Source organism: Protopterus annectens, chromosome 17.part0 (assembly GCF_019279795.1).
Source record: "Protopterus annectens isolate FY-2018-M chromosome 17.part0, PAN1.0, whole genome shotgun sequence".
Taxonomy (NCBI): domain Eukaryota; kingdom Metazoa; phylum Chordata; order Ceratodontiformes; family Protopteridae; genus Protopterus; species Protopterus annectens.
Genome location: NC_056751.1, coordinates 345,648,979 through 345,673,088, shown reverse-complemented (window position 1 = coordinate 345,673,088; position 24,110 = coordinate 345,648,979). Strand labels below are relative to the sequence as shown.

General features: G+C 44.1%; 1 protein-coding gene across 3 annotated transcripts in view; it reads right to left on the bottom strand.

The window, feature by feature from the left end:
• The window catches only part of LOC122791688 (forkhead box protein M1-like), a 548,676-nt gene that overhangs the window by 328,990 nt on the left and 195,576 nt on the right, over window positions 1-24,110 (bottom strand). For all 3 annotated transcript variants that reach the window (XM_044059580.1, XM_044059579.1, XM_044059581.1), the window contains exon 2: window positions 21,333-21,442. In XM_044059580.1, the coding sequence (XP_043915515.1) occupies window positions 21,333-21,442 (110 nt within the window). The remainder of the gene's footprint in view (window positions 1-21,332; window positions 21,443-24,110) is intronic.

Below are 24,110 nucleotides of genomic sequence, written 5' to 3'. Positions count from 1 at the left end.
GTTTGACTGGCATGCCTGAGCCCACCATAGGAACTCCTGTTTTAAGCATGGAATTAGTGGGATTTCTGTTTCTAGACTGTGTCTGTGTTGGGACCATAAATTCTTTAGGTACCACTGTAGTTTCCTCATATGTAGTCTGGCAAATGGGACCAAGATTATGCATGATGCCATGAAGCCCAAGGCCTGCAGAACTTTTCTTGCTGTTAACTTGTTCAGTTTTGTTAGTGCCAAGAAGTAAAGAGGAAGTTCTTTTGTTTTTCTGTAGTCAGGAATGCCATTTGTTGTACTGTGTCCAATTCCGCCCAAGAATGTCCTTGTTTGGGATGGTATCAGCCTTGACTTTTGTAAATTGACTGTGTATCCCAGTCCTTGTAGCAAGTAAATGACCCTTTGTAAATCTGTTGTCAGCTTGCTTTTGTTGTCCCTTGTAGCAGGCAGTCGTCCAGGTATGGGTAAATTTGAATTCCTGTAGTCTGCAATTTACTGATGCCAGGCATTTTGTGAATACTCTGGGCAGTAGATAAGCCAAAGGGCAATGCTGAGAATTGATAGTGCTCTGATCCTGCAAGAAATCTGAGGTATCTTCTGCAGATTGGTCGAATGGGGACGTGCAGGTATGCCTCCTTGAGATCTAGAGTTACCAGCCAAGACTCCTTGCCCAGCATGGGAAGAAGTTGCTGTAGGGTCAGCATTTTGAATTTTGGGACAATGATGTATGTATTTAAATTGGTCTCCAACTTTTTCCTTTCTTGGAACTAGGAATAGTCTGGAATAGAACCCTTTCCTTGTTCTGCTGTTGGCACTCTTTCCACAGCTCTCATGTTTGCTAACTCCATTATCTGGCGTAGAGCCTCTGTTTTTGATTTGGAGGTAGATTTGGCATTCCTCTTTGACTGGTAAAGTGTGGAAGTGAAACCGTAACCTTGATCTATGGTTTGTAAAATCCACTTGTCTTTTGTTATGTAGTGCCAGTTCTTTGAAAATAAGGTTAACTTTCCGCCTAGAGGAGCTGCTATTTGTTCCCTGGTAGGCGGATTTAGGATTAAGTCACTGTGGTTGTGCTGATGTAGTGGCAGTGGCTGTGTCTGTGCCTCTGTTGTTACCTTGCCACTGTCGTCCTCTGTAGGCACCTCCTCTGGATTGGTTTCTGCCTCTGGAACGTCTATTCCTGCCCCTTTGAAATTTTGTGGAGTCAGGAAAGGACCAATTTTGGCAGGCCAGTTCCTGCTAAACCTTGGGGTTGAACCTGCAAGAAATCTTTAACAGTTTGAACAGATTTTGCCTTCTCTTCCATTTTCTTCATAACCTGCTGGGCAGGTGTACCAAACAAACTTGTCTTGTCCATAGGAGCATCTAGCAACTTAGCTTTAACATGATCCGGTAAAGCTTGTTCCTTTAGCCATGCATGCCTTCTTATCACTGTGCCTGTCATGGCTGATCTAAATGAAGCCTCCAGTGCATCATAGCCACATTTTAAGGAATGGTTGCTAACCTGTTGTATGTTATTTACCATCTCTAATACATATTTCTTATCAAGAGATTCATCAGTGGTTAGTTTTTAGTTAACTGATCAAGCATAAACTCTTGGTATTGTATCATGTGAAACTGACAGTTTAAAGCTCTAGCTGAGAGAGTAGCTGAAGTGTAGACCTTTTTACCCCATCTGTCTAATGACCTTGCTTCCCTTTCAGAAGGAATAGGGTTTTAGCTGTGGTCGGCTACTGCCTTGGGACCCTGGGATATAGTTTCTGGGTCTGCAAGTGGGGCCTTGTAAAGGTGGTGATGAGTATCTGGCACCCTGTAAAATCTGTCTGGTTTGGCAGGGGCTGGGGTAAAGAATCTGGAGCGGAGCAAACATCATTGAAAGCATCATCCACCACAGAGAGAACAGGAGGTATAGCTAAGGGCCTGTGCTGTGGGAGGTGCAGAAAGGTCCTAAGTCTTTTCTGGAGTCTGAAAAATCCTGTTGCTGCCATTGGAACTGTTCTCATGGCATGCAAGGTTTCCTCAAAGGAGAATTCTTCTAGTGGGGAAGCAGCTGGAATGAATTCTTCAGCAACAGAATCTTCAAAATTGGAAAAGGAGCCTCTGGCTGGTCAGTTATGTCTGATTCATCAGCAGAATCATCAGAAGACACTGGCTCAGGGGCTCTGCCCTAGGTCTCTTCTCTGGGGCTGAGAGGCCCTGTCTGGGTGAGATTGAGATCCTCTAATTAAAGAAATTAAATCTTCTGCCAAAGAAAGCATTTGAGAACTAGAAGAGGGCCTGGATGTGGGGTTTAACAGGCACTGTTTTAGTAGTCTTGGCTGCTTTAGCCCTGGCGAAGGCCTTAATGGACATGGCTGCTGGAGGCCTAGCAGCACCACGTGCTGGGGTAGAGACATCCAAGGGGATGGTGTCTGATAAGTCAACCACCGTAGTGGGTAAAATTTCTGAGGTCGATTCAAGAGTTGTAGCAGGGGCCTCAGTTGTAAGAATAGGTTCAGCTGTACTTTGATCAGTTTTCTCGGTTTCGGCCGAAACAGAGACACTTTGCTTTACCGTGGTTTCGGCGAAACCACGGACCTGTCGGTCTTTATCTTTGCGTTTTTTGGTAGCTTGGGTAGTCGGAGGATCCGACGGCATAATGTACGCAAAATCAGAACCGAAAAACTGTTCTGCAAACTCCGACCGGTCGGTTGAAAGAGCACAGGCCGAACAGGCTGCTACGTCGTGGGCTGGGCCTAAACAAGGCAGACAGTAAGAGTGGAAATCTTTATGAGGTATTTGTTTCCCACAGGTTAAACAATTGTTAACTTTTTCTGACATCGGCTGAGGCAAGAAAGAGTCCCCAACGGGTACTTAGCTTTAGAAGTCTTGTAGTATTCGGTAGAAGTAATCTCTGGGTCCGACCGACCGGCACTTGCGAACAGCTTCTGCTTCGGGCGCCACGTGGCAAGAAAGACTGGGGAAAATGGCGTCGGCTGATGCTTATATACCCGAAGACCAACAGAGATGACGTCGGAGCGACATCAGCGAAGCGGACCCGGACTTTGGAATCCGGCCGACTGCAGGGCTGCCTGACGACAGGACAACCCACTTGTTATGACTGCAGATGCATCCATGAAGGACATCCATACTTGGCAAAGCCAGGAGGAGGTAAGGAGGATGACTGAGCTCCCCAGCCTTTGCACTTTCGGAATGAACTTTGGAATCACGGGAAGTGGAGGGTGACCATAGAGAAGACCGAAGGGCCAAGCATGAACCAGAGCATCTCTGGGGGACTCCCCTGGAGGAGGGTTCAGAGTGAATATTTGCTGCACTTCACATTGGAAGGAGAGGCAAAGAATGCAGCAAGGCTGACCTCACTTTAGAAAGATCTGTTTCACTACTGAAGGATTCGGAGACCACTCGTAAGGCATCAGGAGCCGAGTCGGTCCTCTAAAATGTTGGACCTCCCCGGAATGTGCGTTGCCACCAGAAAATGGCTGGTGGAGATCACCCACTCCCACAATCTCATGGCTTTGCGACAAAGGGGATAAGCCCAGATTCCCCCATTCGTTGATGTACCAGACTACAGACATGTCTGACTGGATGGCAATCGTCCCTAGGGGAAGATGGGAATGAAGATCTTGCAACGCCAATAGCACCTCCCTCATCTCCAGAACACTGATATGGAACTGGGCCTCCGGGGAAGACCACATGCCTTGGACTGTCCTTCCCAAGCAATGCCCCCCCACCCGAGCAGGGAGGCGTCCGTGGTCACCAGGGAAGGACAACCTGAAAAAAGGTCCTGGGATTGAATCCACCAGAGAAAAGAATCCCTGCAGCCTTGAGATAAACGCACAGGATGGGATAACAGTAGATCAGGAAACGACCACTGAACTGCTGCAGTCCATTGGAATACACTCACGTGTAACAGAGCTGTGGGTAAGCGGGTGATCGTGGCTGCCATGGACCCCCACCTCCCTTGAGACAAATTCTGCTGGGTAAGATAAGGCTTGAAGGATGCACAAGACATGATGTTTGAGGGACTGAAGTCTGTCTGGTGTCAAAAAGACCTTTATTTTGAATGATGTCTAATTGCGCTCCAATGAAATCTAGAACTTGAACTGGTTCTAACATGGATTTGTTGAGATTTATGGTGCTGCACAACTGGTGGACGGCCTGGATAAGGAAATCCCTGGCTTGGCAGAGTATATGCCTGAAGGGAGCAGAAAGGAGCCAATTGTCCAGGTAGGGGAAGATCTGGAAGCCCTGCAGCTGCAGATGAGCTGCTACCACTGCTGTGACTTTGGTCAACACCCTGGGGGGGGGGGGGTGAGAACAAAGGGTAGAGCTCTTAACTGGTAATGATTGGCCCTCCAGACGGAAGTGGAGGAACCTCAGACAACGTCTGTCCATTTTGATATGATAGCATGCGTCCTGGAGGTCCAAGCACATCCAGTCAGTCATTCTCCTGCAGGAAGGGCAAGATAGATTGGAGTATGACTATCCGAAATTTCGTCTTGGCAACTGCCAGATTTGGGTGGACAGATCCAGAACTGGTCTTACATCTCCAGTCTTCTTTGGCACTAAAAATAACGTGGAATAGATGCCTATTCCAGACTGGACTGGGGCGACGGACTGGGATGACTCACTTTTCGAGCAGCTTGGACATTTCCACTGCTGCATCCTCCCTTTGCGAGGTTGGAATGTCCAGGAGGTGTTGAGAGGGAGTGGTCTCTATGTGAAGAGGATTGATTTATCCTCTGGATATGATTTGCAACACCCAATGATTGTCTGTGATGGACTCCAGGCCACTGTGTGTAGCAAAGTCAACCCCTCCCCCCCCGACTGCCTCCAGAGACCAGCAGCTGGGCAACCCTTCAGGGCTACTGCGCGGACCTGTCCAGGAATGAATCCCAAGAGCATTGGCTCCTCAGACACCCCCCCCCGCCGCTGTGGGAAGGAGAGTCCTGAGCATCCTGGGAATATCCCAAGACTTCTGGAACCACATCTTCTTCGCCGCTCACCGATTCCTGGAGAAGGTTTGTTGAGGGGTTGAGAAGCGGATTCCGACGGCAGACAGTTTTCCATTCCTTCAAGCTGTAAACCGATGTGTCATGTACCTTATTTTCAAAGGGAGTGGAACCATCATACAAGGCATTTATAAGAGACGCCTTGAAGGGCTCCAAAAAGGTACAAAATAGGAGCTAGGCGTGACGCCTGATGGTAACGCCTGCTCTAGCGGCACCCTTGGTAGCATGAGATAGAAGCCGCATAGCGGCATTAGCAATGGAGGCGAGCGTGGTCATCTGAAAGGAGAAAACCTTTCCCTCCACTGACATGGACCCTGGGGTAGACTTGGTGACCTCTCACTAGGACTCACTGAAGCATAATCATGTGTGCCATGTAGTTCAGCACACGTACTGAGAATGTTGCTGTAGCGTGGACCCGCTTCCCAAAACAGTCCATGGTCCTAGGCTCTCGGTTTGGCGGATGGACTGTGGAGCTCTCCTGCATGAGCTCCTTCTTGATGGCCACCACCACCATGGCTTTAACAGGGGATCCCTTCGACCAGTGCGGCTTATCAGTTGGGGCACTGAGGATCTTATCAGGGCATTTGGGATAGGCTCCACCATGTCAGGCTCCTTCCACACCTGACATGCAACAAGATCCACCAGGGGATCCACGGGAGGGGACATCCAGGATGTACAGGGTCCTGCCCCAAATGCCTCATCAGGGATGGGCTTTTGGACAGACCACCCCCGCGCACTGACAAAGGATCTCAGTGATGTCCCCAGCCGGGGGGGGGGGGGGCAAGACTCCCATTTGGATCTGTGTGTGGATGCATCATCCAGTCCACCTCTGCTTCGGAGAGGCTGCGGGTGAGCTGTGCAGAAGAGGCCACCAACACTGGGCTAGAGAGGCAGTAAGGGGAAGCAAACACTAGGGAATGGACCAGAGACACCTCCGGCTCCAGGGAGAAGCAAGGAGAGCGGAACTGGGAGAACCTGAGCTAGAAGCCAGGGGAGATTTTGCCGGTGGCTTGGCCGAGGAAGCACAGTTGGGGACCACTTCCTCGGCTTATCCCGGTCACTATGTTTGCACTTCTCTCTGTTCCTGGTCCTCTTGGTGGGAGGTTGAGTCCCAGAGGCCGGGGCTGAAGAAGCTGAAGTATAAGCTGGGGCCTCCGCGGTAGGAGGCTGGATGAGGCCCTTAAAGATGAGCTTATTCCTCCTGTCAGTGTTTGAGGACTGAACCCCGCACAGATCGAGCAGGAGGAATCGAGGTGTGGGACACCTAAACTACACAGAGTGTGGCCATCCGCTGGGGAGAGCTTATGGCCACACTCTAAACCCCGGTTTGGGTGTCTCAGCCATAGTAGAGAGAGAGAGACAGAGAGAGAGACAGAGAGAGAGAGACAGAGACAGAGAGAGAGACAGAGAGAGAGACAGAGAGAGAGAGAGAGAGAGAGAGACTCAAAGCACTCACACACACGCACTCTAGAGAAGAGAGAGAGAGGGGAAATGCCGAAGGGAAATTTTTTTTTTTTGCCAAATAGACACCCGAGTGTGAGAAGGAGGGGAAAAAAAAAAAAGAGTGAAAGGGGAGATAGAAAGTTAGAAAAGTATAGCTAAAGCACCAAAACACTTAACCAAAACTGCCTAGAGCACAATGCCAGCACTGCACATGGCAAACAAGATCTGAAGGGAAGGAAACAGGGGCATTATGGGTAGGGGAGGAGGTTGGATCCGATGTTGGTAAAAGGTGGCAGAGTCAGATCCATCCCGGATCAGTCTCCCACAGGCTGAAGACCAAATGAAAGCAACAACTTCAGATCCAAAGTTTCTTGACATGTAAGCAACAACTTAGCAATTTATGTTGTGCCAGAAAAGGACAAAGGTGAGAAAGGTGATTTGTGTGTGTCTTTTTTTGTTTTGTTTTCATTTGTAACTTAAGGTTTTTCTGTGTATACAGTAGCTTAGCAACTTGTGACAGGTTTGAATCTCATTGGTGAGAAAAGGCACAATTACCTGGTAGTTGGTATTTAAATATTAGTTCAGTGTTTGTAATTGTGATCTGATGAAGCTTTACAGCAAAAGCGCCAACTCTGTTTTATAATAAACTAAGCTTTTATTTTTTGATTACTGATCTGTGATATTTACAACTTGGGACTGCTGTTAATACTGAATCACCTCAGGTATTTGCCATTGATATTTTAGGATATATTGAAAGGAAAGCATTTATACTGCGTCTATACCTCTGCTGCGTTTCTGCTGGGATTTTGCTGACTGCTTGGGAATAATGTAGGAAATATTCAAGGTCTTTCTAGAAAGGGGTTAAACCTCTGTCCCAAAAAAGGGGGTTCAGGCACCTAGGCGGTGCGACAACCCACTGTGAGACAACTGGATGTGGACAGATGGCAGTATGGAAGTTTAACTACAGTGACAAATGCCTGCAGACAATTCCCTGTGAAAAGAAAAGAACCCCCTGCACCCTTACCACAGGTGTGAGACAAATACCCCGTATGTGATCTACACACTACGCCCCCTAGAAAACACTGTGTGAAACTAACACTGTAACGTGCCTAGAATAGGATGCCAAGTGGGCATTAAAGTGGTACACTGAAACCTGTGTGCTGTGGGCAAAGCCTTTATTAATGCAAAATGTAAAGTAATGTGGGAAGTGCTTGGTGCATACTAAACCATGATATAATCATAGCTTATAGAAATGTGCCACAGCACACAGGTAAAAATAATTTTCTACTTAGCTTTGAGAGAGATGGCTTGCACGTCTGACTAGGAACATGGCAAACGAGATCTGGAGTAACTAGGAGAGGGGCATTGTTGGGTAGGTCATAGCTGACAGTTTTTGGCTGGCTCGAGCTTAGAAATGGCCATATCGGTTCCGAGGACAGAATAGAGGTCCTATTAGTAATTAATGAACAAAAGCTTTACAACATCAAATCAGAAATTACCATCACCATTGAGCATGCCTTTCAATCACAGCCTAAGCACTGACTTTGTCCCAGCAGAATGGAAAACAGCTACAGTCATCCCTTTGCACAAAGGGGGTGCATCCGCAGACCCCGGGAACTACAGACCCATTAGCCTGAACAGCCTTAACTGCAAGGCCATGGAATAAATCATCACGGACATTAACAAAGATGTAGGAAATCTCAAAATGCTCATCCCCACCCAGTTTAGCTTTGTCCAGGGGAGATCATGCCTGTTAAACTTGGTCACCAAAGCCTTAGACAAGGGCCATCTGTGCATACAGTCTACCTAGACATAGCCAAGGCCTTTGACACAATTCCCCACTCGAGCATCATTGATAAGCTCACAGAGTTGGGTATCAACCCATACACTGTCAGGTGGGTTGCAAACTGGCTCACTGACAGAAATCATATGGTCAAAATAGGGGACTCCACCTCCTCCAGCAGACCCGCAACTACTGGTGTTCCACAGGGACAGGGTCTGGGAACAGTAATACTCTGAATCTACTTCTCTGAAGTACAGGCTAAAACTGAAGGACCGTGGCTGACAAAGTTTGCTGGTGACTGCAAATTGGGAGCAGTCATTGAAACCCCTAGTGATGTCAACATCCTGCAAGAAGGTCTTACACAGACTAATGACTGCTGCCAAAGTCATGGCCTTAAAGTATCATCATCCCTTTCAGCAAGGGTGAAGTTTGTTCCTGCAAACTAAAATATCAATGGCAACACCCTAAACACACAAGTTGACAGCAACGTTAACTTCAATCACTATGCCTCCACAGTACTAAGGGGGGAATTTTTTTATACTAATCAAGCAAGGGCATTGCCTCCAGAAAAAAAAAAAAAAAAGTTATACCTCACCTTTTCCCCTTAGAATGAGCTTGTTCTTTTACTTCTCGCACTTCAGTTAGCATAACTGGCTAGCACTTTAATAGGCTTTTGTAACATTTACTGTAGCACACACAGGTGCTATCAGCACTAGCTCTTCCTACACAGTAACAACACCAGTACTTATTAGTTATGAGCGCCCCCTCCTGGTGTGATTGTAGGGCAATTTCCAGTGCTTTCTCCTGCTAACCTGGTGCACTTGGACATTCTGAGACAGTGTGGCAACTCTCTAATGTACACAGACAAACCTCTCCTCTTACCTACCAACACTCATACCTGTGAGACATGCACTTACGTCACCAAACATGGAAGCAGTGCACGCTCCAAGACTGGACTAGCTGGTAAAGAGGAGAAGGTAAACACCTGTAACTCACTACACAAAACACACAGCCGTCCAAAACACCAACCATCACAACCCACACACGAACACAAAACATCCACACACCTTCGCAGAGGCTCTCAACAAACATTTACCCAGAGACCTCAGAGACAGAAATGCACTCTACCAACACAACACCAACCCTAGAACACATAGCTCACCATCGCAGTGCACCCCTCAACCAAAGCCCTTAAGGAAAAACAGAAAATGATTGACTTCAACAATTGACTAAGTTTCTGGTGTCATTCTAAAGGTATCCAGTATCTGTCTGCCTGGGACAACATGATCGACAAACCTTGATGCTTTGCCAAAGAAGGCCTGCATCTGTCACCCCTTTTGCCATCCCTATGGTGCCTTTTTTAGGCAGGGCTCCAAAGACCAAAATTACACTGTAACAGCCACAAACAAATGCAATCTGAGGGTCACTGTGCTCAATGCTAGAAGTCTAAATCTCAAGGTGCACTCACTCGAAGATCTCCTCAAAAATGGAGGATGTCGACATCTGTGCTGCAACAGAGCCTTGGTTTAAAAAGGCAGAAAGCAACCCTGCGTTCCCAGGCTACAACGCATTCCATACCTTTCAGCCCCAGAATGCGGCCGAAGCTCCAAAGGTGGTGGTGTCTCCATATTCTTAAAGATTACACACACCTCTAGACTGGTAGCCCAGCATAACGCATCAGATACTTCAGGTACAACTAACACTGGGTAAGACAGCGATACAAGTCATAGCCTGCTACAGAACCCCAAACATGACCCTAGACTCTAACATCAACTTCCTAAGTACCCAGGAATCTATCAAGGTCCAACCCAATACTCTCATATTGGGTGACTTCAACTACCCTTCCATCAATTGGGAAAACTATTCAAGTACAAATGTACACGCCAAACACTTTCTGGAATTTATCAGTTCCAATGCCCTGGACCAGCTCATTCTGACCCCCACTAGAGGAAGTAACATCCTCAACCTAGTTAAAATCACCAACATGGGAGACTGCTGCTCCACACCTATAGTCAGTTCCTCCCTGGTTAAATATGACCACAAACTGATCACCATGGAAAACTCCATCTTACCTACACCCCCCCCCCCCCTCGCTAAGGTGACCACCTGAAAAACTTCTCTGAAGCCGACTTTGGGCTCCTAAGAGTAGAGGTGGCTAATTTATCAGCACCCATGCCAAGGAAAACAGCTGCAGGACTGCCGAATCATACACTAATGCACTGTACAAAATGTACATAAAAGCATGGACCTTGCTATAACAGATAGAACTAAGATGCTCTCCTCCAAAAAAAAAAGGAAGACAATCTGATGGTCCCCAACCATCAAACTTTACAACAGAAGGAAGAAACTGTTGCAGAAATAAATGAAGTCACAAGACTGTAAAACCTCCCTTATCAGTCTCAACAAAAACCCGAGATCCCTTATCCAAGTCTCTAAAGCCAGCTATGAAGGCAGAATTGCGGCCGACACCAAAAACAACCACAAAGCATTCTATGGCTATATCAAAAACCTCAAAAGGCAATACCCAGATTTGCTCAGAGTTATTACACAATGACACCTATACTGAGCCAACAGATACAGCCAACATACTGGCTGACAGATTCAGTACCAACTTTACCCCTCTCTGCCTCTCCAAGTGCCCTATCACAATACCAGATGAAAGCCTGGTATCCACCATTTCTGCGGCACAGGTAAAAGCTGCATTGTCCAAAGCCAAGAATACAGCATCCATGGGACCCGATAACATCGCTGCCTGCGTCCTACATGAGCTACAAAGCAAACTGCCACCACATCTGTGTGCCTTTTCAATCACAGTCGTACCTCAGGCTATGTCCCTAACTAATGGCGCAGTGCTACAGTCATCCTGCTCCATAAAAGGGGAAGCAACTACTGACCCTGGGAACTATTGCCCCATTAGCCTGACAAGCCTGGTATTCAAAGCTATGGAGTGCATCATCATGGATCTGCTTAACAAAGATATATGCAATCTCCAAACTCTTGACCCCACACAGTTTGGCTTTGTCCTGTCTGCTGAACCTGATCGACTTCTTCAAGGCAGTCACCAAGGCTGTGGATGAAGGTAAGGCAGTGCATACAGCCTACCTCAACCTCTCCAAAGCATTTGATATCATTCCCAACTCAGGTATCCTTGATAAACTCACCAAACTAGGCATCAATCCTTACATCACTAGGAGGGTTGTAAACTGGCTCACAGACAGGACCCACAGAGTGAAAGTTGCAGATTCCAAATCAGACTGTCAATCAGTCACAAGTGGAGTCCCACAGAGCTCGGTCCTGGGCCCTCTCCTGTTTGGCATCTACTTCTCAGAAGTCCAGACCAATACAGAAGGACTCTGGCTGACCAAGTTCGCTGATGACTGCAAGCTAGGAGTCATTATCAACTCCCCAAGCAATGCAGACATCCTACAAAAGAGTCTCTCTGAGACCAATGACTGGTGTCGGAACCACGGCCTGAAGCTTAACACCAAAAAATATGTTCATCCCTTTTGGAAAAAACTCAGTTCCCACGAATTACCACGTTGATGGGAGCCCACTGAAGTGGCTATAAGTGATCTGGGCAGCCAGTTCGACAGCTACCTCACCTTCAACCACCACATTGCCACTGTGGTCAGAAAGTCCTATGTGGCACATCTTATAACCAACCAAAGGTTTTGCATCCAGGAAGAAGAAAAAAAAAAAAAAGGTAATCATCCCTCATTAGACCAATCATTGGAATACAATGCCCCGTTTTAGCATGTACCTTACCAGAAACCTACAACAGCTGCAGAGGCCAAAAAAATACCCCTCAAAAAGAATCCTAGGCCTTAAACACAAGTCCTACATGGACCGACTCAAGAAACTTCAGCTGTTCTGTCTCTCATAATCTACTTAGAGGTGATCTCTGCTTGACTTAAAAAGCCATGTCCACCTCAGCCCTACTTGAAATGCTACACCTAAAGAAATCCCAATCCCCCCGCGCCACACACTCCAGAGATCACAACCTCATTACCACAATTAATAGAACATGCTGGAGGACAGGGTCATCTCCCAAAAGACTGCCCATACTCTAGAATAAACTTCCCATTCATGTCAAGCACAGCACCTCACTGGCCCTTTTCAAGAGGAATCTTGACAAGTGGACGGGTAACAAAGTTCCCTCCAGGGATTATTCAGGTTGCACTACTGGATATGGGCACTGTGAACATCGGGTGGGATGGTGCCTAGGCAATTTTTTTTGGGGCTAGGCTTGTAAAGGCTCCAGGGCCATTAGCCTAGTACACACATTTGAACCTATGAACCATGTGGAAATGCAGTATTTCAGCACACTTCCAATAAAACAGCAGTAAAAAAGACACCAGTAGCTTCTCCTGTAGGTTGTTTTCCTGAGGATCCTCAGAAAATGAAGTCTCTCCTGTGCCTGCTTAACTGCCTCTGTGGTACTTTTGAACAAAGATCTTCTGCCACATGTACACATGGAAACTTGAAGGCAGGAAACCTTTCCACACAGGTCGCCACTGACATTGATTTGTGATGCGTGCTGTGCCACCGGAAATCTATTATGAATTCTTTAGTTTTGGCAGTGTTCGGGGCAAGGTTGTTCTCCATACACTATGCAGCCAGTCTTTGAACTTCTTCTCTAAATTCTCTACATAGCTTCTATATTCTCATCGGACACTGTGGATATCAGCAGCAATAAAGTGTTGTCTGAGACGCTCAAAGTTGGACTTGAGCTGTGGCTCTTGACTTAAACAGAGTACTTAGGTTGGGGTTCTATTCTCACTGCAGTCAACTGGAGTGTGGGTGTGTGCGCACATGCATACACTTGCTCAACATTACAGACCCTTTTTACACCAGCATGCAATACACTTACTTCCACACTCTCCTCACCAGACACTACTAATGCCATCAGCTATATGTGATTCGTGGATGTGCACTATTCCCATTAGGTCAGGGACAGAGACTGGTCTGGAAGCCAGGCAGAAGTCTCATCATCCTATACCATACAGATTACAATGACATGGATTTCAGTTATCCACATACACCATGGTATGGTTTGTATGCACTATTTTCTTGGAGAGTAACCCACGTGGTTTCCAGCTTTTGCATGTATATTGCATGTGTCTGGTGATATACATGCAAACGACAGCATTATAGTCTGTATTGCTGCTCTGATGAGGTTAAAGTACAGTGCTGTAACATAATACTGAAATCAGAATAGGAGGGCATGACTTATTATGTGTATAACATAGGCTTTCAATACCAGTGTGGACAATTGGTGGTTGAAATTCAGAGTGCTACGTATGTGTGTTCCCAGTGCTTGCATCACTGGGATTCAACACAGCAGGGCTGTTGTTAATGTTGTAATTAGCAGGGAATTCCACTTTGCAGAAGGCCAAAATAAAGACATTTGTAGACCTTGTGGCTTTGTCACCAATCATCTGTCTGTGTCAGCCCCTCCTGTAACATGTTATCATAGGTGGACTCTATGACTGCCATTCACTTGGCAAGAATCGGCAAACGTGGGAAGCCAAAGGCTGTACACTTCAGCCTGAAGTGTTGAGAAATAGATTCCAAACAGAAAAGGGCCAAGCACAGATCCCTGGGGTACACCAATGCTGACAGCTCTTCTGGTACAGGTTGATTCATCGACCTTCACAGTATGTGTTCGGTCAGTGAGCCAATCGGTTAACCATCTAGTGACCCGAGGTTCAATTCCAGCTTGAAGAGTTTCTCAATGATCCTTGCGTGGGGGGGGATTGCATTCAAACCCTAAGCCAGTTGAGGATAGGCAGTACACACTTAGTCTTACCTACATACAGTTCCATCACACACACACAATCGATGGGCTGTGACATCATCATAAATATTCTACCATATGAATCATCATATACACCTTCTCGACACTGCTGAATACACCTGAACACACCCTCCACACAGACTGCTGCTGCTGTGCGAGTGTGTGTGTGTGTGTGTGGGGGGGGCAGCACCTGATACATGCATGTATAGACGCATCCAAACTCTCATCTGTGAGGTAGACCAAGATATCATGGACCTTTTCTAAATAGACTAGTGATATCCTGGCTGTGTGCAACAGACCTGAGTTGTTAATACTACATCACATCCTCAAAGACATCAGTGAAGGCATTGCATGATGACAACACCATCAGCTTTTTGCACTTGACAAAGCCAAAGCATTTAGCAAATCCACACTGAGGTATTCTCACAATACTGTCAGTTGGGGTCACATACACCTGTATCACCAAGAGAGCAGACCAGTATATCACATACATGGCATGTGAATATGTTGACATGTGCAAAGTGACCTATATCTCAGGTCCAGTGATTAGGTCCGTACATGACTCTGCAAGGCCCTTTCCTGTCCATGACTTAAGTGATGGACATCACAGATGACATACACAACCTGTGTCCAAACAGCTGCAAGAAGGACTACACATTGCAGGCAATCATGGACTCCAACTGTGAGATTAATATAATAGAGAGTATTAACACACAGCAAAGACTGCTGCCACAGCCATGACAATACCTACAATGACAAGAAAACATATGGGGGTGGTTGTTAAATCAGGAAAACAACCCAAGTATAATGTGGACATCACACCCTCTAATCAGACCAATAGGTATGTGACCTGTGTCCTGTGGTAGATGGCAAGTGGAATGTCCATCAACATGTGGTCACAGTGCTGACTACTCTCTTGTATGCAACACAACTACTAAATATGTGAAGGACAACCACATCAGAGGCCATACCACCTCCACAATTCAAAGCCTTCATCACAATGACAGCGCAAAGTACCCTTCTTCATCTACCCCCTATACATCTTCCAGAGCTGTGTAACTGAAGTGTACCACCTTTGTCACAGTGACCTGTCACACATCTTACTGGCCATACCCAGGTATTGTTTTTATGGTACAAACATTACTGCCTTGATGGTGCGGAACCCCCATTGTGCCATGAGAGAGAGAGTATGTGTGTGTGTTTGTGTATAAATATCTATATCTATATCTATCTAATCTATATATCTATCTAATCTATATATCTATCTAATCTATATATCTATCTAATCTATATATACATATATATATATAAACAAACAAACATTCAGTGTTTGGGTCCTGAGATAAAGACGCAAGTGTCTCCTCAATCACATGGAAATCTTCAGCCAGCTGCTGCCAGGTGAATTTCTTGGTTTCCACAGCTGCGTTCCTCCTCCTCGACTTCCTCCTGGGCCATTTGCAACTCTAGCTCCATCAAATCCCATTGCTTAGCTCTTACTGCGGCATTTCAACACTGATTTCTTACATTTCCAAATGCAGTTGCCTGCCCACTTCCTCCATCTTGTTGGCCACTGAAATCAGTCTCGAACTCCATTCAAGCTGTTTGTAAACTGTGGGCAGAGCTTCTTCCAAACACAATTCATGGTGGCAGCTTTACCTCATACCAGGAAGCATCAATGTTCTTAACTGCTTTGTAGAGGTTTTAGTTCTTCAGAACTCTGTCATTCTACTGTCCCATTCTCTCTCCTTCATAGCATGTGTGAAAGTTTTGCTCATTTAGTAAGCCTTAAAAGTTGCTATGGCACCTTGAAACATCAGGTGAAGGATAGAGCCTATATCGTAAGGCAGGTACACCACCTTGATGTTGGCGTGAAAACTGTCCAGGAGTGGTGGGTGACCTGGGGCATTGTCTAGGACAAGCAGGATCTTAAACAGCAGGATTTTGCTGCAGCAGTACTTTTACATCTCAGGTGAAACGGAATAGAAAAACTAATCTTCAAAAAGAGGTTTTTGTCATCCATACTTTAGAGTTAGAGTTAGACTTCCACAGAGCAGAAGTAAAGCTCTGATAACACCCTTAAGGGCGCTGGGGTTTTTGGAATGACTGATTAAACATAGGTTAATTTTGCGGTCACCAGCAGCATTTCCACTGAACAGAAGTGTAAATCTGTCCTTTGATGTTTTAAACCCAGGCACTGACTTCTCTACTTTTGCAATCTATGTACGTTCAGGCACCTTCTTCCAGTATAGCCCTATCTCGTCAACACTGAAAATCTGCTCTGGTAGATAATCTCCATTGTCAACAATTGCTGACAATACCTTGGGAAACTCCCACTGTGAGCCTTAAATCTATGGAACCAGCCATGGGTAGCTGTAAATGTTTCTTTACCAATGCTTTCATTGTCACCACATTTACTCTTTAAATCTTCAGAGAGACTCACGGCCTTCTGCTGAATTAAGTTAAAACTTACAGGTATGTGGCGTGGATACTGGTCTTACACACACACAGACACACACACACACAGACACACACACACACACAGACACACACACACACACACACACACACACACACACACACACACACACACACACACACACACACAGACACACACACACACACACCGACACACACACACACACACAGACACACACAAGTTTTTCCTTCATCACACAGTCTCTTACTAATTATCGTGGAATGTATTGGTATAGTCTCTTACTAATTATCGTTGAATGTATTGGGACAGAACCTTCCACATGTTGCATAATGCATTCGTCTTTTACAACTCTTGAAACAGTTGAACGATTTTCATCTCAAGTGAACTATGTTTGCAGTTCTCATCTAAGTCGCTTCACTTTAGAAATGTCCATCCTAGTTCCCATGGCAATACTGTAGCACTTCTTGCATTCACCACCACCACTACTACCATCTTCTCTCACACACTTTGGAGACGCGTTGTGGTACTACTGTATTAAGGTTGTAAAAATAAACATGGCACAGCGACATGTTTGGAGTATAGTACTACTGCTCAAGGTAGTAAGTTGTGTCACAAAGAGACAAGTACAGTATGCCATGTTTGTTTACAGGCTGAAGACTCACTGCTAACACCACCTCTTGCACGTCAGTCGAACTTCATACATGTTTGTCCGCAAGTCTGAAAGTACATATGTTGAAAGGGTGTAAGCACTGGAGCACCTGTAAACCGCAATTACTGGCCTGCACTGTGATGACTGTTGGCTCTTTCTTACAACTAGTCTAGCTGCTACTGCTCCTTCACAGGAATTAAACAGACCAATAGCAGAAACTCTTTTTATGTTTGCTCTTCTGCTATTGGCCTATTTTGAGCTGCAGAAAGTAATTTAATTGGCTCAACTGTCAAGCTCATGAGAAAGACAGAAACTGCTCAGGTAATCCAAGACCCAAAGAAAGCATTTGTTCAGTTTATGATCAGGACCACAATCTGGTGATATTGGCAAAGTTCCATGAGCCAGATTAAAACTGTTAATGAGCCACAAGAATCAGACTTTTTACAGAAAACTGATTATGCCAGTCTACAAAATATGCAACAACTCATGCATGTCATTTTTCTCAATTCATAGCCCTCTTGCATATAAATGTATCACAGGGGCAATATTTACAGTGACAAATTGAAGGCATTCTAATACCAAACACTCACTTATAATAAACTTGGTGGTCACACAGTGAAGGCAATGAGAAAAACTACACCGGTCTCAGTTATATTTTAATAAAGTTGAAGGTTCACCTGACAGACAATAAAATGAAGTCCCTTAACATATAATTACATCCTCAAATTTGAATGTAAATGCTTTTATTTTGAAGAAGCAAAGTTTCCCCCAATCAAACTCTTCACAAGTCTGACAAATAACATTCTGGCAGATAAATCGGAGTGACCACTTTAGTTTCAATCTCACAATGAGCCATGTTACTTGGCACTTACGAGTCCTATTCATATTCCAACTCCCTCTGGTCTCAGCACTGCCAAATGGTAAGGTTACTGACCAAGAAGTTGGGATGTTGCCAACAGAGATAGGCTGCGGTATCTGGGCCTTAAATGCATTCAGACTCGTGTACACAGTTGGTTATGGTGATGAACAAGTACTAAGCTGGTCCAGTCAGTCAAGATTGGAGAGGTCAAGTGAGAAGTTGAGTTAGGTGTAGAAGTAGCGTTGTACAGCTGTGCATTTAAATGACACTATATGCATTACTGCATGTACGTGTACTTGCCACTTAATGCGTTAAAGAACACGTCCAGGTCTGCTCTTTGCTGTCTATGTGCCCAAGTTAAAGTTCTGCATTCTCACTCTTCACTATATATTCCTTCCCCAAACAGTTCCAAAAGTGACACTACTTTAACGGTTTTTGACCTATGCCATCTGGAAAATGGTTGGAATAAGTGTGTGTGCAAATGGTCTGAACTGCCAACACCAAGTGCATTCTGGGCCACTATCTAGTATACCCCAATGACAAAGAAATGAGAATGAGAAGGAATAGGGAATTGGATAATGGGGCATGCAAGTATGTTGTTACAGACTCAACATGACCAAGAACTTGGGAAAGGAAGGACAGATGGAAGTGGAATATAAATTGCATTAGCAATGTACATTTAACAATTTGGCACATAATGTTAGAATTAGGCATTTAAGGAAAAAAAAATATCAAACTAGTCACACATTCTACTCCTTGTTTTGCAAATGCAACAGCAGCACCAGAGTATTCTACACCGGTATTCCACATTGTTAAAGAACTACACAAACCTGCCCAATCCAAACCACTGAGTACCCGCAGGGTTTCTCCACTACTAAGAATTAAGTGAATGCCCCCCCCCCCCTTAAGACAATAAATGCCAGCTTTATGGAGAAGAAAATGCAGATAGCTCAAAAAAAAGTCTCCCATGAACACCAGAAGATTAAGTAAGGAAGCAATGCAAATGTAACCAGATATTTGAAAAACAAACACTGCAGACTGAAGACTGCCAAAGGTGCAGAGTAGAACAAAGGTAAATAGATCTCTGGTGTACCACCACAGCTAAAATAAAACTATTTTACAAAGTACACTAAATAGTGGATTCTGAGTTAACAAAAACAAGAGCTATGTCCAACAATAAGCGCTTTCAGCAATTCGCCTTCATCAGATCATAATTTCTTGTAGATCTCTTCCATAAAGTAAACCATGCTTAGCCAATTAATTCAGTCAACACCTTTCTGCCAGCCGATCTCATAAAATTAATCGCATCACAATCCCTATAGTTTTCTTTCGGTCAGCCAATCAATGGTCTTCTTGTGAACAACACCCTTCATGTCCATCCTGTCCTGAACTGGCCAATCATAGGAGTCAAAGGCGATAAGCCTTCTATATTCAGCCTAAGGTTAAATGCCGATTCGGTAATATAGGCATGAGCGGAACCATAGTGTTTAGGCCAGGAGGGTGATTAGCTCTCAGATTTACTATCCAACTAACCCCACACATTTTCAGTACGATTTTAACATCTCCTCTTCTGTGATTAATAGGCACACATTGAAGAACCTTAAATACTAATATATGGGCAGGATTTGAGCCTCCTGGCCTAACCACTACGGTTCCGCTCAAGCCCATACTACAGGATTAACGGTTAACCATAGGGTAAATAAAGAAGGCTGGTCGCCTTGGGACTCCTACGATTGGCCAGTTCAGGATAGGATGGACATAAAGGCGTTGCTCGCAACAGGACCATTTGTTTGCTGACCTATGAAAGAAAACTACAGAGATTGTGACGCGATTAATTTATATGAAATTGGCTGGCAGAAAGGTGTTGCCTGAATTAAGATCACTGAGAAGCATGGCTTACTTTATGGAAGAGCGCTACACGAAATTACGATCCGATGAAGGCAAATTGCTGAAAGCACTTATCGTTGGAGACAGCTCTCGTTTTTGTTGCTCAGCATCCCCACTATTTAGTATACTTTTTTAAAACAAAGTGTCTTATTTTAGCTGTGGTGATACACCAGAGATTTTCTTCTTCATATAACGAAATATTTCCATGCATCTACACTAAGCTTCCTCCTGGCAAGGATCAGGACAACAGTGAGGCAAACATGGCAGGTGGCAGAGAACGTTGTTAGAATCCTGCTATAAATAAAATGATTAGGTTGCATATTATATGCCAACCCAGACCTCTCAACTGTCCCAATTTTGAAAGAAAGTTTCTATTTACAGCTCTGATTCATTCCTGCACATGATGTTCTTATTTTTGAGGTATGGCCCTATTTTTAAGCTTGATTTTACCCCCTCAACACTCATGATTTTTATGCTGGCTAGTACACAGAAAACCATACTACATGACCAACATACTAGTGGGATCAACCATTTAAAGAAAGAGGACACATCTTATTTCTTTTTTCAGAAACAAAAATAAATTACCATGGGTGGTAGAATTTTGCAATAAATTCTACAGAATTTTGCACTGTCCCATTCATAATGTACTTCTATTTTTCCATCATTTTTTAAACATGTGTTTGATCAGTATCCTCATTTCCTTGGAAAACAAAGAATTATGCGATACTTGGTATTCAGATTTTACGCTAGTTGTTCAAATTTTATGCTAGATGTCCAGATTTCTGGCTGGCTACACCTACGCTTCAAGGGCCTATGTACCCATTTTCAGTGGTTGCAGGCTGAGATCTGTGTGCCAAGCAAGAAGTAAATATGGTGCTGAAGCAAAGAAACCAGCATGAGTAAACATTCTACAGCCATATCATTAAGCATAAACAATTAGAAAGACACAAAATTAGAAAGACACAAAGTTACTAATCAAAAAGATCACAAACCTAATGATCATGAATTATCAAGAAAGACTGGAAAATCTACCCCTTTATTCAGTGTCCTATACACTTTTGAAGGACAACAAGTCCAATATCCCCACCAGTATCTGAACCCCCGAATTAAATCTTCAACAGATAAATAAAACATTGTGGAGGGACATGTTAATGACTCAGTGCCTCCAAATAAACATCCCCAACATCTTGAGCAGAGTGACTCACTGTCTTCCTTTAAACATAACCTAGATGAGTATCCATAAATTTACTCTGCAATTGACTAGTATTGCCTTCCTGGAAAAGAGGTGAATCAAAGATACGGGCAAGTCATATTTTGTCATAAGACTTGGAAGAAATGTAACAGCTGCACATGTTGCTGGGTACAGCTCTTTAGAAACCTGTTTTCAATACAAAGAAAAGGCAAAATTTACACACAACATCATGTTAGAAAATGTCAAATGCAGTGCAAATCAGACACTGATCCAGAAAAATCTTACCTTGTTTTCAATAGTTTTCTTTTCTTCTAACTTTGGAACTAAGCTGTCACAAGATAAGTTTCCTAACCACTGAATGTTAGTCAAGCTATCATCCAGGCACGTTTCTCTTTCTGCAACATACGAAAATTAACATACATATATATTAGATTTCCGGACAAAATCATCCACTGTTGGAATAAAAATTCATTTAGCAGTTCTGAATACTTACACCAACAGTACTTTCAGAAAAATAGAACTCAAGTTTTTTATTGCAACCACGAAAGTAGTTAGTTTTATTGGAAATGATTTGACAAAATCTAAGCATTTTTCACTAAAAGCCCCACAAATAAGTAGCTTACATGCATTGTTAATCTCAATACAGAATCACAAACAATAAATGACAGACAGAAAACGGTTGTGTAAATTTTTGGTCCCTCACTGCTAACCTCTGCCTTTGTCTACAATGTCTAGTGCTCACCATAATTTGTTCTACCCAATGGGGAAGAGCATCTAAGAGGTCACTGTAGCAAATTTGGGGTATTTTGCTATGCACCCCTGCTAGAGCACTGCACACAGATACAGAATTATTCCACTTCCTATTCTTCCTCCATCTCCTCCTCACTATTACTGCAAGTCCCAATCCCCTGCATTCCACTAAACAGCAACCCTGCTGCAATAAGTCAGGCCACAATCACCACAGATGGAGGAAAAAGCAATTTCTCAGTCCTTCATGCTACCATTCTGTGACTCAATGTCTCCCAAGACAGGATATGGTTCTGTAGTGGAGAGATTTTGGCCCTGAAAATACCCCAGAAAACCTATTGTTTAATTACCACCCCATGAGCTGGGACAGTCAACTGGGGAATAATGACAGTGAGCAATCAACACAGGCTCACCCATCTCTGGAAAAGGGAGCCGGCAGATCCCCTCTACATGATGTCCACTTAGATGACATCATGAATTGCAGAATACATACACACAGGGGGTGCAGACTGCTTTCCAGACAGCAAAGGAGTATCAGAAGCATTAAGCAAAAATGCCACCCCCCCTCCTTTGGGGAAATGACCATGATCCCCAGCTGTCACATTTAAAGATCATGTCCAGTGAAGTGAAACTAAATGCAGCATCTGCATTCCAGTCCCGTCCCCCCCCAAACACACTTTTCAGTGAAGAACATTGGTGGATACAGGCTGTCCTGTTCCTATTTACACAAAGTAAAAAATGATTTCATGTGAAAAACAGAACTATGCAGAAAGAAAGAAAAGAAGAAAAAAAAGGCTCAACAACCAATCCTCTCACCTGCCCGGGTGTGTGACTGACTGATGTTAATGACAGTTAGTGGAGGAAGCACTCCTGTCTTGACATCCGCAAATGTGTGGAGGATGTAAGAAAAAGTGGTCACAATCACTGCAACAATGTCACTGTCTTATTTACATCAAAATCCTTCACTTGCAAAGTACTTCAAATCCCTTTTCTTACTCTGTACTCCAGTGCAATTCTATAACAACGCGTTTCAATAATTTCCTTAATAAGAAGCATCCACAGGTTTAGAATTTGAGTGCAATTCAACACCCCCTGAAATCTCACAAGAGCTTGCTTGTCTTTGGGTGGAGACATTTGTACTGCAAGCTGTCACTGTAACTGTTCGTGTTTATATGGCACACTGCTCCTATTCTCATCACAAACAAGACATTTTCTTGACTCTGCTACAACATATGCAATCTTTAACTGTAAATTATTTCACACTTCAGAAAAATTATTTGACCTGCCATAGCTCCTTATGTAATGACATTTTTGCTGCATGTATATCCACATCTCTTGCAAAGGCTTTCACTGCACCATATTTTCCAAACAACTCAATTTTTGCTCTTAGCCATCTCAAAAGGCATCTTACAAACTTCAGTAAGCTGATTGAGGCAATGCAACTTCTTTGCTCTTCACAAACATGATTTTTGCCCCTTGCCTGACTACTTCTGCTATAATGATTGTCTCACTAAAAAAAAAAAAAAATCAAGTCACCAAATTTGTAGGCTTTAGCTCAATTTTCAGAAACATAAGTATTAACAGACAAGATCTTGGGACTGTTGTGTTCTTTCACAGCTCAGTAACCCGGAGACAGTTTTCACTACAATATTCTCCCCTCTAAATCACATTTATTCGAAACCTTTGGGGCTTTTTCTGCTGCAGTGATGTAGCGCACTATAAATTTTTAGTTCCATCACATATTCTGCTTACACGAAGGAGCAAAACATTTGTAAATGCACACCCTATACAGAAGGCTGAGACTACCAGCAAGCTGCAGCGGAATCATTTCTCAAGTTACAGACATCACTACTCATTTTCTACTACTGACGACACCCTGCAACATCTGCACCAGCTCTTATTTTAAAGATGATAGTTACACAATACGTCAAGCCACATGTGTCATGACCTTTAATACAGGCTAAAAGGCAAAATATTTTAAAGCTACACACACGTGTGTTACAATGTGAACTATCCTCATCTGGGTGAGAGAAAGATGAAGCAAGGCACGTTAGAGCATCAGATACACCCCTCTGACATTACAAGTTGCCAAGAACCTTATGGGGGAAAACAGTTTTAAGCCATCTAGCCTTGCAAAATATTGTAGCAAAGACAGGAAACAGGCTATGAGCTGCTACAACGCTTCATCTTGTAAGCCTACATTTGATTCTTTCAGATTCCATTTGCCTCTGGAAACAGCCTCAGCAATTCATTTAGATAGTGCTCTGCCTTAGACCCAGCCACCTAATTTAATTTGACCAAGCTACCCATCCATTG